The 18,636-nt window shown below is 35.2% G+C and overlaps 1 protein-coding gene across 7 annotated transcripts in view; it reads right to left on the bottom strand.

Annotated features, from left to right (window-relative positions):
• The window catches only part of FOXJ3 (forkhead box J3), a 131,257-nt gene that overhangs the window by 46,501 nt on the left and 66,120 nt on the right, over positions 1-18,636 (bottom strand). For all 7 annotated transcript variants that reach the window (XM_027108908.1, XM_027108911.1, XM_027108907.1 and 4 more), the window contains exon 5: positions 9,362-9,445. In XM_027108908.1, the coding sequence (XP_026964709.1) occupies positions 9,362-9,445 (84 nt within the window). The remainder of the gene's footprint in view (positions 1-9,361; positions 9,446-18,636) is intronic.

The following is an 18,636-nucleotide window of genomic DNA, read 5'->3' as shown; positions in this document are numbered from 1 at the left end:
ACTGCATTAATGTTGATGGTCTAAACACTCCAATAAAAAGGTAGATTGTCAAAAAGATGTTAAAAAAGCAAGACTAAGCTAAATGCAGCCTACGAGAGTCACAACTTCAAATGAGACTAATAACAGAGCTTCAAGATATATGAAGCAAAAACTAACAATTAAAAATCAGTAAAGAAAAAGAACACGAATAAATTAGTAAATGCCTTGATCTAATTGATATTAGAGAACACTATATTGAACAACTGTAGAACACATACTCTTTTCAAGTGCACACAGACATTCACCAAGATACAGCACATGCTGAGTCCCAGCACAAGTCCCAATAAATATGTACAGACTGAAATGAAAAAAAAATTATATTATAAAACAGTAAGATACCTAGGAAAACCCAGTATTTGGAATATTTGGAAAAAGTAATTCATGGGTCAGAGAAGACTCAAAAGAGAATTTTTTTAATATTTTGAATTAAATGATAATGAAAATGCAACATACCAAAATCTGTGAGATGCAGTTAGAGCAGTGCTTAGAGGTAAACCTACAGCTTTGAATTCTTATATTACAAAAGAGGAAAGGTCTCAAATCAATTATTTAAGCTGGAAACTGAAGAAGCTAGAAATATTAATAAGAAAAACTGGTAACTAGAAAGAAGTAAATGATAAAGATAAAAGTAGAAATAAAACAGAAAACCAACAACAGAAAAAAATTTTTAAAGACAAAACCTAGTTCTTTGAAAAGACAAACAAAATCAACAAACCTTTAGCTATACCAAATGAAGAAAAAAAGAGAAAACAAATCATCAATATCAAAAAATGAAAGAGGATTTATTACTACAGATTCTATAAATATTAGAAGAGAATATTATGATCCACTTTACACCAATAAATTCAACAACTTAGATGAAAGGGACAAATTTCTTAAGCATACAATTTACCAAAACTGGAATAAAAAGAGAAAATTTGAACAGTCCCATAACAAATAAATATCAAAAACCTTCCCACATAAAAACAACTTCAGGTCCAGATGGTTTCACTGATGAATTTTCTCAAACATTCAAGGACGATATACCAAACTACAGAAACTTTTTCAGAAAAGAGAAGGAAAATGGCCCAACCAGTATTATGAGACCAGTACAACCCTAACATCAAAACCTGACAGATACTACTGCAGATGAAAAATATCACCAGCCATATCAGTAAACAAAGGATGTTGAGGCCATCAAGCCATCAGCCACCCTCAAATGTGCACCTTGAGATGAATCTGGAGAAAAACAGGACACTAGCCCGAGATAGTTAAGGTGCACAACAAAGGAATGATTTCAATGAGCCCAGACTCTTGCATCTTCCCATATACCGAAAAGCACTAAATTCATTAACTTGAGATGTCAAGTTTTCTTTAATTAACAGTAATCTTTTGATGTCCCAACTACCTGGTTTTTGTTGCAAAAACTATATATCCTGGCTCCTCCCTTACCTCCTCAGAGTAGTCCCTCTAAGCTATCTGAGAAGCTGCCTCCAGGGCTTCAGCCCTTATCAAGTCCACCAAATAAAATATAATTCTCAACTTTAACATTGTGCATTTTTTTTCAGCCGACATTACAAAGAAAGAAAATTATAAATCCATGTCCTTCATGAACACAGATGCAAAAACACTTAAGATATTAAGAAAATGAATCCAGCAATACATTAAAGGGATAATATAGCATGACTCAGTAAGGGTTTATCCAAGGAATACAAGGTTTAACATTCCAAATGCAATCAATGTTATTCAACATGCAAACAGAATAAAGAAAAGCCATATAACCACTTCGATGGTACAGAAAAAGCAGTTAACGAATTCTACACCCATTCATGATAAAAACTCTCACCAAACTGGGCTTACTAGAGAACTTCCTCAACGTGATAAATGGCATCTACAAAAGCCCTACAGCTTATGTCACACTTAGTGGTGAAAGACTGAACAGTTTCTTCCTAAGAATGGAAATAAGGCTGGAGGCCCACTTTCACCACTTCTAGTCAACACTGTACTAGATTCTGGTCACTGCAATAAGGTTCTAGGAAGGGACAGGGGAGGAGAAAGGAAAGGCACAGGAAAAGTGTCTATTTGCAGATGACATAATTGTTTATATAGAAAATCCCAAGGCAACTTTAAAAAATACTAGAACTAACAAGATTGTAGTATACAAGGTTAATATACAAAAATTAAATACATTTTTATTACTAGTAGCAAGCAACTGGATTTTAAAATATATAGCATCCAAATCCAAAATATTCAGGATTAAATCTAACTGGAAACATCCAAGTCCTCTACACTGAAAACTAAAAAACATTCCTGAGAGAAATTAAAGACATAATTAATAGAAAGATACAACACTTCCATGGCTTGAAATAATATTGTTAAGATGTCAATTCTCCCCATATCAGGTTGCCTGGGGATAAGAATGGAGGGAGGCACATGTTACAAAGGGGCATGAGGAAACTTTTGGGTATGACAGAAATGTTCAGTGTCATCTACTAACTTCACATGTCAAAAATCCTCAAACTGTAAACTTTAAACATTCAATTAATTGTACATAAACTATCTCTCAATGGTACTGTAAAAAACAGAGAACTAAATCTCTGATCAAAATAACCCCTTATGAAACACTTTCTGGTCTACAACTCTGTGTAGCATTTCTCCTGCTTTAAAAAGAAATTCTATTTCTACATATCTCCTGGAGGCAACATGTAGTGCCTCCCACCTAATGTACACTCAGTATGCTTGCCCAATTGAAATAAATGTTTTTTTTCATTCTAAGAATAAGTATGTAGACTGCATTCCTTCCTCTGCTCACTTATACCTTTAACTGAACCCTCCCTCATTCAGACTCAGCCTCAGAGAAGGAAGGCACACAGTGGGGGATCACTTAAACAACAAAACCATTCTATGTAACAGTGTGGGATCTTAGTTCCCTGACCAGCAATGAACTGTGCCCCCCTGCAGTGGAAGCGCTGAGTCTTAACCACTGGACCCAGGGAAGTCCCCCATCATTTGCTATTTCCCATGCCAAAAACTTACACTTCTGTATCAAATTCTAAGTCTCACTCCTCTTCCTATAGGCCTTTCCAGGGCAGCATTATCTATTGATATTTCGAGTCATTTTAGTTACCACTGTTTGATCTAACATGTTGATTAATTACTTAGTAATGTGCTCTGTCATTTTTATGACACTTAATTATATATATATGAAGATTAAATGTGGGGGAGTCTCTTAAAATCAAGGACCATTAACCAAAACCAGACAAAGACACTACAAAAAGAGAAAATTACAGGCCAATATCTCTGATGAATATAGATGCAAAAATACTCAACAAAATATTAGCAAACCGAATTCAACAACATATAAAAACACACACATAAAAGCATTTGACAAAATTCAAATCCACTCATGATAAAATCTCTCTTCAAAGCTGGTATAGAGGGAAAATATCTCAGCATAAAAAGGTCATGCATGACAAACTCAAAGCCAACGTCGTACTCAATAGTGAAAAGCTGAAAGCCTTTCCTCTAAAATCAGGAACAAGAAAAGAATGCCTACTCTTGCCACTTCTATTACACACAGTACTGAAGTCCTAGCCACAGCAAGCAGACAAGAAAAAGCAAACAAAAAAACCAAGGCACCCCAACTGGAAGGGAATAAGTAGAACTGTCACTACTTGCAGATAACATCATACGATACATAGAAAATCCTAAAGTCTCCAGCAAAAAAACTATTAGAATAAATGAATTCAGTTGTAAGATACAAGATTAATATACAGAAATCTATTGCTCTTCTATACACTAACAATGAACTCTCAGAAAGAGAACGCCAAGAAAACAACCCCATTTAAAATTGCATCAAAAAGAATAAAACACCTAGGAATACACTTAACCAAGGAAGTGAAATACCTATACTCTGAAAACTGTAAAACATTGATGAAGGTTTGAAGATGATACAAAGAAATGGAAAGATATGCTGTGTTCCTGGATTGGAAGAACTAATATTGGTAAAATGGTCACACTACAAAGCAAGCTACAGACTTAATGCAATTCTTATCAAATACCCATGACATTTTTCTTAGAAGTAGGACAACTAATCCTAAAATTTATATGGAACCACAAAAGATCTTGAATTGCCAAAGCAATCTTGAGAAAAAAGAACAAAGCTCAAGAATCACACTCTCTGGCTTCAAACTATACTACAAAGCTAGAGTAATCAGAACAGTATGGTACTGAGACAAAAACAGACACATAGATCAATGGAGCAGAACAGAGAGCCCAGAAATAAATCCATACACTTATGGTCAATTAATCTATAACAAAGGAGACAAGAATATACAATAGAGAAAAGAGTCTCTTCAATAAATGATGCTGGGAAAATGGACAGCTACATGTAAAAAGTATGAAATTAGAACATTTCCTCACATCATATGAAAAAATAAACTCAAAATGGATTAAAGACCTAAATATAAAATCAAAAACCATAAAACTCCTAGAAAAGACCACAGGCAAAACATTCTTTGAGATAAATCATAGCAATATTATTTTGGATCTGTCTCCTAAGGCCAAAAATTAAAAAAATAAACAGGATCCATCAACAAAACGAAAAGACCACCTACTATATGGGAGAAAAAAGTTGTAAATGATATGACCAATAAGGGGTTAATACCCAAAATATATAAACAAGCTCATACAACTCAACATCAAAAAAACAAACAACCCAATTAAAAAATGGGCAGAAGACCTGAATAGACACTTTTCCAAAGATATACAGATGGCCAACAAGCACATGAAAAAATGCTCAACATCACTAATCAGAGAAATACAAATCAAAACCACAATGAGATATCACTGCACACCTGTCAAAATAACTATCATCAGAAAGTCTACAAATAAATGTTGGCAAGGATGTGGGGAAAAAAGGAACCCTAGAATGCTGCTGGTGAGATTGTAAATTGGTGCAGTCACTATAGAAAACAGTACGGAGTTCCTCAAAAAACTAAAACAGAGAACTACCATATGATCCAGCAATTCCACTCCTGGGTATATAACTGAAGAAAACAAAAACACTAATTTGAAAAGATATACGCACCCCAATGTTCATAGCAGCATTATTTACAATCGTCAAGATATGGAAGCAAACTAATTGTCCCTCAATAGATGAATGGATAAAGAAGTGGGAGATATATATATAAAATACTCCATTTTACATATATACATATATATATGCATACAGGTATTATGTATAATGGAATATTACTCAGCCATAAAAAAGAATAAGGGGGCTTCCCTGGTGGCGCAGTGGTTGAGAGTCCGCCTGCTGATACAGGGGACACGGGTTTGTGCCCCGGTCCGGGAAGATCCCACATGCCGCAGAGCGGCTGGGCCCGTGAACCATGGCCGCTGAGCCTGCGCGTCCGGAGCCTGTGCTCCGCAACGGGAGAGGCCACAACAGTGAGAGGCCCGCGTACCGCAAAAAAAAAAAAAAAAAAAAAAAGAATGAGGGACTTCTGTGGTGGTGCAGTGGTTAAGAATCCGCCTGCCAATGCAGGGGACACGGGTTCGAGCCCTGGTCCGGGAAGATCACACATGCTGCGGAGCAACTAAGCCCATGCGCCACAACTACTGAGCCTGTGCTCTAGAGCCCGCAAGCCACAACTACTGAGCCCGCATGCCAAACTACTGAAGCCTGTGTGCCTAGAGCCAGTGCTCCACAACAAAGAGAAGCCACTGCAATGAGAAGCCTGCGCACTGCCACTAAGAGTAGCCCCCGCTCGCTGCAACTAGACAAAGCCCGCACGCAGCAACAAAGACCCAACGCAGCCAAAATAAATAAATTTTAAAAATAAATAAATTTATAAAAAATAATAATAATGATGAAATTCTGCCATTTGCAACAATGTGAATGAACCCATAGGGTATTATGCTTAGTGAAAAAGGTCAAATATTCTATGTCATCACTTACATGTTGAATCTAAAGAATAAAATGAATGTATACAACAAAACAGAAGTAGACTCACAGATACAGAGAAAAAGCTAGTGGTTACCAGTGAGGGAAGGGAAGTGGGGAGGGGCAAGATAGGGGTACGGGATTAAGAGATAGAAACTACTATGTATAAAGTAAATAAGCAATGAGGATATATTGTACAGCACAGGGGAATATAGCCATTACTTTGTAATAACTTTATATGGAGTATAATCTATGAAAATACTAAATCATTATGTCATACACCTGAAACTAATAGTGCATATCAAGAAACTAATATAATAGTACATATCAACTATACTTCAATTTTAAAAAAATTTAAATAACATTGAAGAAAAAAATTAGTATTCAAATCCAAAAATAAATAAAGGCCCATTATCTCACAATAAGATATGCATATATAAAAAGAAATCTAATTCAGTCTTGTGATCTTCAGCACAGCAAATACTAGTGGCAGTATAACGCAGTTGTAAACAGCATAGACTCTGAAGGCAGACTACCTGAGTTCATAATCCTGGCCTTGGTACTTATTGTCCTTTGTACCCTTGGATAACAACATCCGTGCCTATCGGTTTCATCATTTGAAGTTACTATAAAAATTACATGAGTTAATATACATAAAATTCTTTAAGAAAAAATCTAGCACATAAACTCAATTATCATTATTATTATTATGCTGCTATCTTAGTTCAGGTTGCTGTAACAAAATACCATAAACTGGGTGGCTTATTAACAACAGAAATTTGTTTTTCACAGTTCTGGAGGCTGCAAGTCCAAGATCATGGTGCCAGCACGGTCAGGTTCTGGTAAGAGCCTTCTTGCAGGTATCTTCATTGCTATTCTCACATGCTAGAAAACAGCTAGCCAGCTCTCTGGCTATTCTTATAAGGGCACTGATCCCATTTATGAGAGCTTCATATTCCTGATCCAATTACCTACCAAAGGCCTCACCTCCAAATACCATCACACTGGGATGAGGGTTTCAACATAAGAATTTGGGGGAAACACAAACATTCAGTCCACAGCAGCTCTTAAGATTTTTATCTTTTCCTTTAAAATAGCTGAGAATACTGAAGCTCAAAAAATCTAACAACTTGCCAGAAGTCACAGAAGAAGTAAATTGTAAAGCCAGAAGAAAAACACAGGACTCCTAGTCAAGGAGCCCACTCATCTTCACCATGCTAAACTTTATCAATAATTCTTTTTAGGTCTTCAGGTCTACTTTATGATAAATAAAGGAAACATGGTAACAGGATGAAAGAAATTAGAAAAAGGAAAATGAAAGGCATTTACATTATTCAAGGATTAAGAAAAAGAAAGGATTACCACAAGGCCAAGAGAGAACAAGGGTTTGTGTTCATGTAAATGGAGGGAACAGGAAGGCAGTCCAGACAACTGCATTAAGAATACTAGACTGGAGATAACAATCAGGCTTTAATTTTCATTTAAGACATAAAGATACTGTTACTTGCATTTTTAAAAATTGCTTCTCTTTACATGAAAAGCTCTTCTCTCTTCAAAAATGTGTGAAATACTTTGATGTTTCACATATAACTCTGATATTTACAGATGGACAAAGAAGTAACATTTCAAAAATTTAATAAGGAAATTTTAGGGATGTCAACATATTTACCATCTGCATTCTAAAATCCTTTGAAGTTTCAAGTTACGGGTCATGTTTCGTTTTTGACAAAACTTTAAATGTTTAAAAATCGTACTCACTATTTGACCATCTTAGGCATTTCCTTAGATAACCCAGTGGTTACTTAAATACAAACTCTGTCCTAATAAAAATACTACCCCCACCAAAGCCTCTAAAAAAAATAGACATATCAGTTTATCAGGACACAAAATTATGTTTTTTAAGAAGAGTATCTTTCAGAGTGTTTGTTAAACAATATCTGTCTCCCTGTTTAGACATACTCTGATTACAGCTGTTCTCTTTCTATAGGTTTCTCTCCTACAGTAGCAACCAACACATAGCTCAGGCCAAAATAAATATCAATATACTAACTGAAAGGCTCTGGTACTGGATATATTATGGAACTACACTACAAAGGCGAATTGTTGAAGATTTTACATGCTTTAAACTTAAAAGATAAAAAGATAAACAGCAGGAAATAAATACAGAAAATATATGTCCAAAATGTACATTCAAGAACATACATAAAACATAATTCTGTAATCAGAATTCTATATTTCTATATAGACTTCCATTATAAAACTGACAATATGGTCTTCAGGAAAAAAAGGGGGCTCTCAGAAATAAAGAAGTATTGCTCTAAGAACTATGAAACAAAGCAACAGAAAAAAAGTCAGGCTTAATATCCAAAAGGAATGCCCAGTTGTCAACCCAACTAAGAATTCAATTTTCCAAAAATAATTCAAGTTCCAGGAACTTCAGAAGAAGAGAGCAAATGGTAGAGAAGACCACAATTCCTCAGCCCTTCAAGATATACATCCTTGCTAATGCTCTGGGTTAAACAATGTGGATTCTCCTCTTCCTTTTAAAATCTGGCAATAGATGCTAAACATTTTATACTCCACTTTCTCACACAATTAAAGTCCATGTGCTCAATATGTTTTAAAAAGCAAAAGATGGAAGGCAATAAGTGAGATTCATTCCCTCTCAAATTTTTACATACGTATCTCAGCCTTAAAACTCTATTACCAGAAGACTATGCCACCAATACTAAACTTTATCTTTTTAAATTTTGGTTTGTATAAAACCAAAAAGTGTTCTGACCTAAGAGTTCACTTCTAATTCTGCAGAGCTTAGTAACTGGAGTACTGAATTCCCTCTGCTGGCACCATAAATCTGCCTGACTAAATCCCGTTGCTGCTATACCTCATGGCTCACCCAATCCCAACTTAAACTCAGCTTGAAGTCCTTAGAGACTCTGTGTACAAAATAATTATTACATGGCTGGAAGCAGGAAAAAACATTTTGAGGATAATCAGGACAATTCAATATAATCAGAACGATTATCTTCAGTGAAAGGGAACGGTTTTGTTATATAAAACCAATCCTCAGTGGTGTAGACACAGAGTAAAGAGTACCAATTAAAACTCAAGAGACCTGGATTCTCCCTCAGTTAAACAACAGCTGTGCCCTAATTACAAAACAAACAAACAAACAAAACCCCTTTTACTTAATTCCTAAACTGCCCACCTCACTCAAGAGTTGTTGAGATCAAATAATAAGTCTGAAAGTGCTTTGAAAAAATAGAAAATGCTATCCAAATAAAATATTACCTTCATTACAGTTATACTTACTGTATTACTGGAAATGAACTTTTAAGATCTATATTTCTGACATAATAACCCCATCAAACTAAATATGTGATAAAGAGCTTTTACCCGTTCTACAGATCGTGCTCTCTTCTTTGGCCGAGTAGGCAGCGCATCTTCCTTCGGATTGGTGTCTATTGCCCAATAGGACCCCTAAAGGTAAAGAAATAAATTATATTAACAGTATTTTACAGGAACTCTGTAACATTAAAATGGACTTTCACAATCCTCTGCTTCAAAAGCAAACATTCTACAGTTACAACAATGGAAAAGTAGCATGAGAAGAAATACTAGTTTTGAATGGAGAAAAGTAAAGTTTATACAAGAAAAAAAAAGTCCATTTATAACTATGTTATTAAAGAGAGGAAAAAATCACAATCTGAAGAAGCCAAGTCCAAGAAATCTGCCACAGCCAAATTAAAAACGGAAATGATCAACCGAACACATTTAAAACATATATATATTAATTCTTAATTGAACATATAAGATAATTACAACAGCATATGACATTCAAGTCTAACAGAATTTTGTTTTATATGTAGTTTCTGCACCCTGGGACCTCACAAAACTAAACAGGTAAGTGAAACAATTTATAAAAACAACTTTTTTGACCACGTTTTAAAACAATAAGTGCAATGGTCTGTACATAAATCTTTTATTGCTTATTCTTTCACAGTTAATTTTAACTATCTTCTCTTACGTTTTGATACAAATTCTCAGACCACTCTTTCGAAAATACATACTGAGGACCTACTGTGTTCCAGGCACTCAGAAATTGTGACTCCCTTGAAAAATAACTTGAAAAGCATAGATCATATAGTTTGCACATATACAAATGAGACCAAAGCTCAGAAAAATAAAAGTGGTCTGTTCAACCAAGGATTTGAGAGTCAGGACCAGAATCATGTTCTTTCCCTCTATCATTTCATTAATCTTCCTAAGCTGCTTTTTCAGGCAATATTTGACAACAAGGGGAAATACAGCTTTCATCTATCAATTTTCACACTTTGTGCCCAACATGAATTATCTCCTTATATCTCCTTAAATATATCATGTTCTTTCATGCATCTGTGCCTGTCCTACATACTTATCTCCTTGCCTATAATATCCACCTTACCACTGACAAACTCATATTCTACCTCCAAAACTTAGCTCAGATGTTATCTAAAGGAATCCTTCTCTGATCCTCCCACAATACTCAAGAATTCATCTCTCTCTCCCTCTGCAAGATCTCTATACCATTTATACATTTATGTACATTCTGCACTTAACATTACAAAATGTACATTCAAGAACATAACATAAAACATAATTCTGTAATCAGAATTCTATATTTCTATATAGACTTCCATTATAAAACTGACAATATGGTCTTCAGGAAAAAAAGGGGGCCCTCAGAAATAAAGAAGTATTGCTCTAAGAACTATGAAACAAAGCAACAGAAAATAAGTCAGGCTTAACATTACAATTTTATTTACAGGTCTGTATCCCTTCTAGGCTACAAGTTCGTTAAGTGTAGAAACTCATTCCTATATCCACAGTGCACGATAGAATCAGACACAGAGCAAGTACTCAATAAACGTGTTAAAATGGCGGGGGTGGGGTGGGGGTGGGGGAAGATGTTGAACAAATTGTGCCAAGAATGTCAGAGTACAGGGTATAATGCCAAGCCTCCCCAGGTCCTAATCTAGGCAGTATATGAACTCAGCACTCACTTCACACACAGCCATACTGGGGCATTCTTCCATGTTATCTTTTCTGCATTTCAGCTAATGAGCCTACCGGACCTGATGTAAACTTGCCAAGAACCACGTAAAATGTTAAGCACTAATTATGAGTATGAGTATGGTTATGAGTATGGTTCAGGCTAGCATGTTGCAAAATAAACAAAGCAGGAAAATGTGCTACACTCAGTTGTTGCTGAAGTTGAAACTGAAGCAGGAAGAAAAATACCCAAACTCACTGGACAACAGTTTAAAAACCACTGTTTATGGAAATGATAAATTTCAGTGTTTAGTTTGCTTTGCACGGTTGTGTATATTTGTATTAATCTGGGAAACCACTCACTGTCCAAACATTTCACTGATTTATTAAACATTTTAATAAAACTACAAAAACAAATATGTATCTGTCCTTCCACACAAAATATAATTGGCTGTAGCTTATCACAAATAGATCAACAAAAGAGAAAAAAATCGTTCATAAGCCTAACCCATCCATTATGTACTTACAAAACCCTGAATGCCCATATATCTGAACAAAACTGTATTTCGAAAAGATACATGCACCCCTATGTTAATAGCAGCACTATTCACAATAGCCAAGACAGAGATCCTAAATGTCCACTGACAGATGAATGCATAAAGAAGATGTGTTATATATATACAATGGAATATTACTCAGCCATAAAAAAGAATGAAATAATGCCATTTGCAGCTACATGGATAGACCTAGAGATTATCAGACTAAGTTAAGTCAGAAAGACAAATACCATATGATATCACTGTTACGTGGAATCTAAAATGTGACACAAATGAACTTAACTACAAAACAGAAACAGACTCATATAGAGAACAGATTTGTGGTTGCCAAGGGGGAAGTAGGGCAGGGGAGGATTGGACTAGGAGTTTGGGACTAGCAGATGCAAACTATTATATATAAAATAGATAAACAACAAGGTCCTATCATATAACACTAGGGAACTATATTCAATATCCTGTAATAAACCATAATGGAAAAGAACACATATGTATAACTGAATCACTCTGTTGTACACCGGAAACTAACATAACACTGTAAATCAACTATACTTAAAAAAAAACAAAAAAAAACCCTGAATGCTCAAATGCAAAAGCAACTGAAATGATTCACAAAAGAAATTGTAAAATCTTCCACCTAGTGGCTCTTGCTAACCTATTATCTGAGTTTCACCTGTGAACTCACCTGTTTGGATTAAATGACTTAAAACTTCCCTTCACAAATCAAAACTGCAAGGTAACATTTGATACCCATTAGGATATCTATCATCAATAAAACAGAAAATAACAAGTGCTGGCAGGGATGTGGAGAAACTGGAACCTTTGTGCATAGCTAGTGGGAATATAAAGTGGTACAGCTACTGTGGAAAATGGTATGGCAGTTGCTCAAAAACTTAAACATAAAATTACCGTATGATCTATCAATTTCACTTTAAGGTATATACCCAAGAATCAAAAGCAGGGACTTGAATAGATATTTGTACTCTCATGTTCATAGCAAGTTATTCACAATAGCTGAAACGTGAAAGCAACCCAAGTGTCAATCGATGGATGAACATATAAATAAAATATGGTACACACATACAATGGAATATTATTCACTCTTTAAAAGGAAGGAAATTCTGACACATGTATGCTATAACATGAGTAAACCCTGAAGACATGCTGAGTTAAACAAGTCAGTCACAAAAAGGAAAATACTTTGTAATTCTACTTACATGAGGTACCTTAGACAGTCAAAATTATAAAGACAGAAAGTAGAATGGTGGTTGCCAGGAGCTGGGGGGAGGGAGGATGGGGAACTATTGTTTAATGGGTACAGAGTTTCAGTTTGGGAAGATGAACAACTTCTGGAGATGGATGGTGGTGATGGTTGCACAACAGTATTAACGGACTTAATGCCACTGAACTATACACTTAACAACAATGACTACAACAGGGAGATGAACTCAATGCTTTGTGATGATTTAGAGGATGGGATAGGGAGGGTGGGAGGGAGGCTCAAGAGGGAGGGGATATGGGGATATATGTATACATACAGCTGATTCACTTTGTTGTACAGCAGAAACTAACACAACATTATAAATAAAGCAATTATACTCCAATAAAGATGTGGGGAAAAAAAAAGTTAATCAGAAAAAAAAATGATTACAATGGTAAATTTTATGTTATATATATTTTACCACACACACAAAAAATCCCCTTCCGCTACCTTTAAAAAGCAGCTACCTTTTCTCTTCCATATTAAACAATATTTCTCGCAGAAACTGAACTGCTTAAATACAGCCAATCAACAAACACACATTCCTTCCCAGAGTAGGGCCTACTCCTCTAGGCTTATGTGGAGCAAGTAAGAAACAAGAGTTTTCTGTTTTCTGGTTTTATTTTTTCAAGTCAACTTTACTTAAGTATATTTTTTAAAAAATAAAGTGCACCCATTTTAAGCATACAGTTAAAGGCGTTTTGACAAATGTATACATGCACGCAACTAACACCAAAATCAAGATAAAGAACATTTCCATCACCCTAAAAAGCTCCTTTGTGTGACTCAACAAGCAACCCCTCTTCCTTTGCCCCTACATGTCCATCTCATACAACTACTCATCTGCTTCCTATTATTATAGTTTTGCATTTTATAAAATTTCATATAAATAAACTCAAACCGTCACACTATTTTCTACTACTATTAGCAATGTAAGAATCGAGTTGCTCCATGTCTTTGCCAATACTTGGTATTTTAAGCCTTTTCAATTACAGCCATCCTAGTGGATGTATAGTTGTACCTCAGTGATTTTTGTGTGCATTTCCATAATAATGTCGATACGCATCTTTGCAAGTGCTTACTGGCATCCATGTATTATCCTTTGTGAAGCAGTTATTCATAAATTTTGCTGCATGTTTTATTTGGTTTATAAGATTTTTTGTTTTTTGTGTTACAAGGATTTTTTTTATACTTTTTAAATAGCAAGTCCTTTGTCAGAGATAGATACATAGTTAAGTTTCTGTGTAAGTGTGAGGTAAGGATCAATACAAATTTTTCTTTCACCAAGGTATACACTATTTCTTGAAAAGACTTATGTCCTTTCCCCATTGAATTACACTGGCATCTCTATCAAAAATCAGATGAATATACATGTGAGTCTACTTCTGAACTCTAGTCTGTTCCATTGATCTACATGTCTACCCGTGTGCTAATACCATTTTGTCTTGATTATTGTAGCTATATAGAAAGTCTTGAAATCAAGCACTGTAAGTCCTACAACCTTGGTTTTTTTCAAAATTATTTTGCCTGGTCTAGGTCCTTCGCATTTCCACATGACTATGAGAAACAGCTTGTCAATTTCTAAAAAAAAAAAAAAAAGAAAAAGAAAGAAAGAAAAAGAAGTCTGCTAGGACTTTTAAACTCTATAAATCAATTTGGGGAAGACTGACATCTAACAATATGTCGTCTTTTCCACAAACATGCTATATCTCTCCATTTACTTAGGTCTTGTTTTATTTCTCTTGGTAATGTTTTACAGTTTTCAGTAAACATGTCTGCATATATTTTGTTAAAACATATCACTAAAGTATTTCATTATTTTGGATGCTATTGTAAATGAAATTGCTTTATTTTCCAACCATTAGTCGGTAGCATAAAAAAATTATACTGACCTTGCATCTTGCGACTTTGCTAAACTCACTTATTACTTCTAGTGGCTATTCCATAGACTCCTTAGGATTTTCGACATATGCAATAAAGTTGTTTGCAAACAAAGAAAATTTTACTTATTCTTTTTCAAACTGGATGTCTTCTATTTTTTTCTTGCCTTATTCCATTGGCTTGGACCTCTAACAGAAGGTTGAATAACAGTGAATGCAAGCATTCTTGTTTGTTCTCAACCTCAGAGGAAAAGCATTCAGTGTCTCACCATTAAATATGATATAAACTTGGTTTTTTATAGATGCCTTTAATCAAATAAAGGAAATTCCTTTTTATTCCTAGTGTGCTGAATGAGTGTCAAATTTTGTCAAACTTTTCTACACTTGAGATAACATGATTTTTCAGTTTTCTTCTACTCACATGGTGAGTTAAATCAATAGGTTTTTAAATTTTAACCTGCACTGCACTGCTGGGACAAATCCCTCCTGGTCATGATGTATTCTCCTTTTCATATATCAATAAATTTAATTTGCTAATATTGTGTTAAAGATTACTGGGTCTATGTTCAAAGATTATTGGGTCTATGTTCACAAAGATATTGTTCTGTACTTTTCTTATTATTTCCTTGCCATCATAGTGATGATGACCTCATGAAATAAACTGAAAACTGTTCCTTCATCCACTTTTTTGTGGGGGACAGGGGGTGGTGGTAAGAGTTTCTGTAAAACTGGCATTGCTTTTTCCTTAAATATTTTAGCTTCTTGTTTCATTGCTTTTTTGTTCATTTTCTGTTTTATTGATTTCCCTTTATTATTTCCTTTTTTCTACTTACTTTGGACTCACCTGGCTCTTATTTTTCTAACTTCTTAACATACATGCTTAAGTAATTGATTTTGGACCCTTCTTATTTTTCAACTAAAAGCATTTAAATTTTGATATTTTCTGCTCTCATCACTCACCTCAAAATATTTTCTAATAACCCTTATGATTTCTTCTTTGACCCAGAGGTACTTTAAAACTATATAAATTTCTAAACTTTTGAGATTTTCTAAGCATCTTTTTGTTTTTTATTCCTAATTTAATTCTGCTAGTCAGAAAACATGCATCTGTAAAATTTCATCATTTAGAAGGGATTAATATCAACTTAACAGCTCATACAACTCAACATCAAAAAAAAAAAAAAACCCTGATAAAAAAATGGGCAGAAGACCTGAATATTTTTCCAAAGACATACAGATGTCCAATAGGCACATGAAAAGATGCTCAACTTCACTAATCATCAGGGAAATGCAAATCAAAACCACAAGATATCACTTCACACCTGTCAGAATGGCTATCATCAGAAAGACCACAAATAACAAATGCTGGAGAGAATGTGGAAAAAAGGAAACTCCTGTACACTGTTGGTGGGATTGTAAATTGGTGCAGCCACTGTGGAAAACAGTATGGAGGTTCCCCAAAAAAGCTAAAAGTAGAACTACCATGTGATCCAGCAATTCCACTCCTGGGTATATATGTATTAAAAAAAATGAAAACATAGGGCTTCCCTGGTGGCACAGTGGTTGAGAGTCCACCTGCCGATACAGGGGACACGGGTTCGTGCCCTGGTCCAGGAAGATCCAACATGCCGCGGAGCGGCTGGGCCCGTGAGCCATGGCCACTAAGCCTGTGCATCCGGAGCCTGTGCTCCGCAACAGGAGAGGCCACAGCAGTGAGAGGCCTGCGTACCACAAAAAAAAAAAAAAAAAAGGAAACATTAATTCAAAAGATACATGCACCCCAATGATCATAGCAGCATTATTTACAATGGTCAAGATATGGAAGTAACCTAAGTGCCCATCAACACAGAAATGGATAAAGAAGAGGTGGCATACATACACAATGGAATACTACTCTGCCATAAAAAAGAATGAAAGTTTGCCATTTGCAACAACATGGATAGACTTGGAGGGTTATTATGCTTAGTGAAATAAAACAGAGAAAGACATATACTGTATTTTATCACTTATATGTGGAATCTAAAAAAATAAAACAAACTAGTAGATATGAAAAAAAGAAACAAACTCACAGATATAGAAAACAAACTAATGGTTACCAGTGGGGAGAGGGAAGTGGGGACGACCAAGACAGGGGTAGGGGTTTAAGAGGTTGGAACTACTATGTATAAAATAAATAAGCTACAAGGATATATTATACAGCACAGGGAACATAGCCAATATTTTATAACAACTATAAATGGAGTACCTGAAACTTATATAATATACCACATCAACTACACAATTAAAAGTCTGTGGATTTGTTGATTTCTCTTTTTAGTTCTGTAGTTTTTGTCTGGTGTTTTTGAAGCTCTACTTTTGGGCACATACATTTATAATTCTTAGATGTTCCTGATCAATTGATCTTTTCTTCTGCTGTATGCAATATTCTGTTAAGGCCATTCAGTGAACTATTCATTTAGTTATTGCATTTTTCAGCTCTACAATTCATTCATTCATTATTAGAATATGTTTTATTTTCATTCTTTCAACATATTTATAATGGCTGTTTTGAAATTTGTGTCTGCTAAATCCACTATCTGGGCCACCTGTTCCACCTGATTCAGGAGCTAACTCCAACTCTTATCTAAGCCATACTGACATCAATCTCTTTCACTTCCTTCACTTCAAGGCAAGCTCCCCATAAAGGTTTCTCTAAGTAATATACAATGCTGAATTCCAACAAAAGTACTACAGGCATACCTCAGAGATACCACAGGTTCGGCTGCAGACCACTGCAATAAAATGAATATCACAATAAAGCAAGTCATGAATTTTTTAGTTTCCCAGTTCATATAAAAGTTATGTTTACACTATAGTCTATTAAGTGTGCAATATCATTATGTCTAAAAAAAACAATGTATGTACCTTAATTTAAAAATACTTCATTGCTAAAAAATACTAACCATCATCTGAGCCATCAACTAGTCATAATCTTTTTGCTGGTGGAGGGTCCTGCCCCAATGTTGATGGCTGCTGACTAATCAGGGTAGTAGTTGCTGGTAGCTGTGGCAATTTAATAAAATAAGACAATAATGAAGTTTGCCCCATCACCTGATTCTTCCTTTCATGAACAATTTCTCTGTAGCATGAAATGCTGTTTGATAGGATTTTACCCACAGAATTTCTTTCAATAGTGGAATCAATCCTCTCAAACCCTGTTGCTGTTTTCTCAACTAAGTTTATGTAATATTCTAAATCCTTTGCTGTTGTTTCAACAATCTTCACCTTCACCAGGAGTAGATTCCATCTCAAGAAACCATTTTCTTTGCTCATCCCTAAGAAGCTACTCTTCAACCATTAAAGTTTTGTCAAGAGTTTGCAGCAGTTCAGTCCCATCTTCAGGCTCCACTTTTAATTCTAGTTCTCTTGATGTTCCCACTCCACATCTGCAGTTACCTCCTCCACTGAAGTCTAGAACCCCTCAAAGCCATCCATGAGGGTTGGAATCAACTTCTTCCAAACTCCTGTTAATGTTGATGTTTGACCTCTTCCAGTGAATTCATGAGTGTTCCTAAAAGCATATGGAATGCTGAATCCTTTCCAGAACACTTTTAATTTCCTTTGCCCAGATCCATCAGAGGAATCACTATGGCAGCTATAGCTTTATGAAATATATTTCTTAAATAGTAAGGTTTAAAAGTCAAAATTGTTTGTTGATCCATGGGCTGCACAATGATGTTGTGTTATTAGCAGGCATGAAAACAACATTAATCTCATTGTACATCTCCACCAGAGCTCTTGGGTGACCAGGTACAATTTCAATGAGCAGTAATAGTTTGAAAGGAATCTTTTTTTCTGAGCAGTAAGTCTCAACAGTAGGCTTAACATATTCAGTAAACCATGTTGTTAGCAGATGTACCTTGGTGGTCAGAATGGTAAATGGGCACTGGCTTCAACTTAAATCCA

Source organism: Aethalodelphis obliquidens, unplaced genomic scaffold (assembly GCF_003676395.1).
Source record: "Aethalodelphis obliquidens isolate GAN/ISIS:26980383/991018 unplaced genomic scaffold, ASM367639v1 scaffold9, whole genome shotgun sequence".
Taxonomy (NCBI): domain Eukaryota; kingdom Metazoa; phylum Chordata; class Mammalia; order Artiodactyla; family Delphinidae; genus Aethalodelphis; species Aethalodelphis obliquidens.
This window is presented reverse-complemented; position numbering and strand designations above follow the sequence as displayed.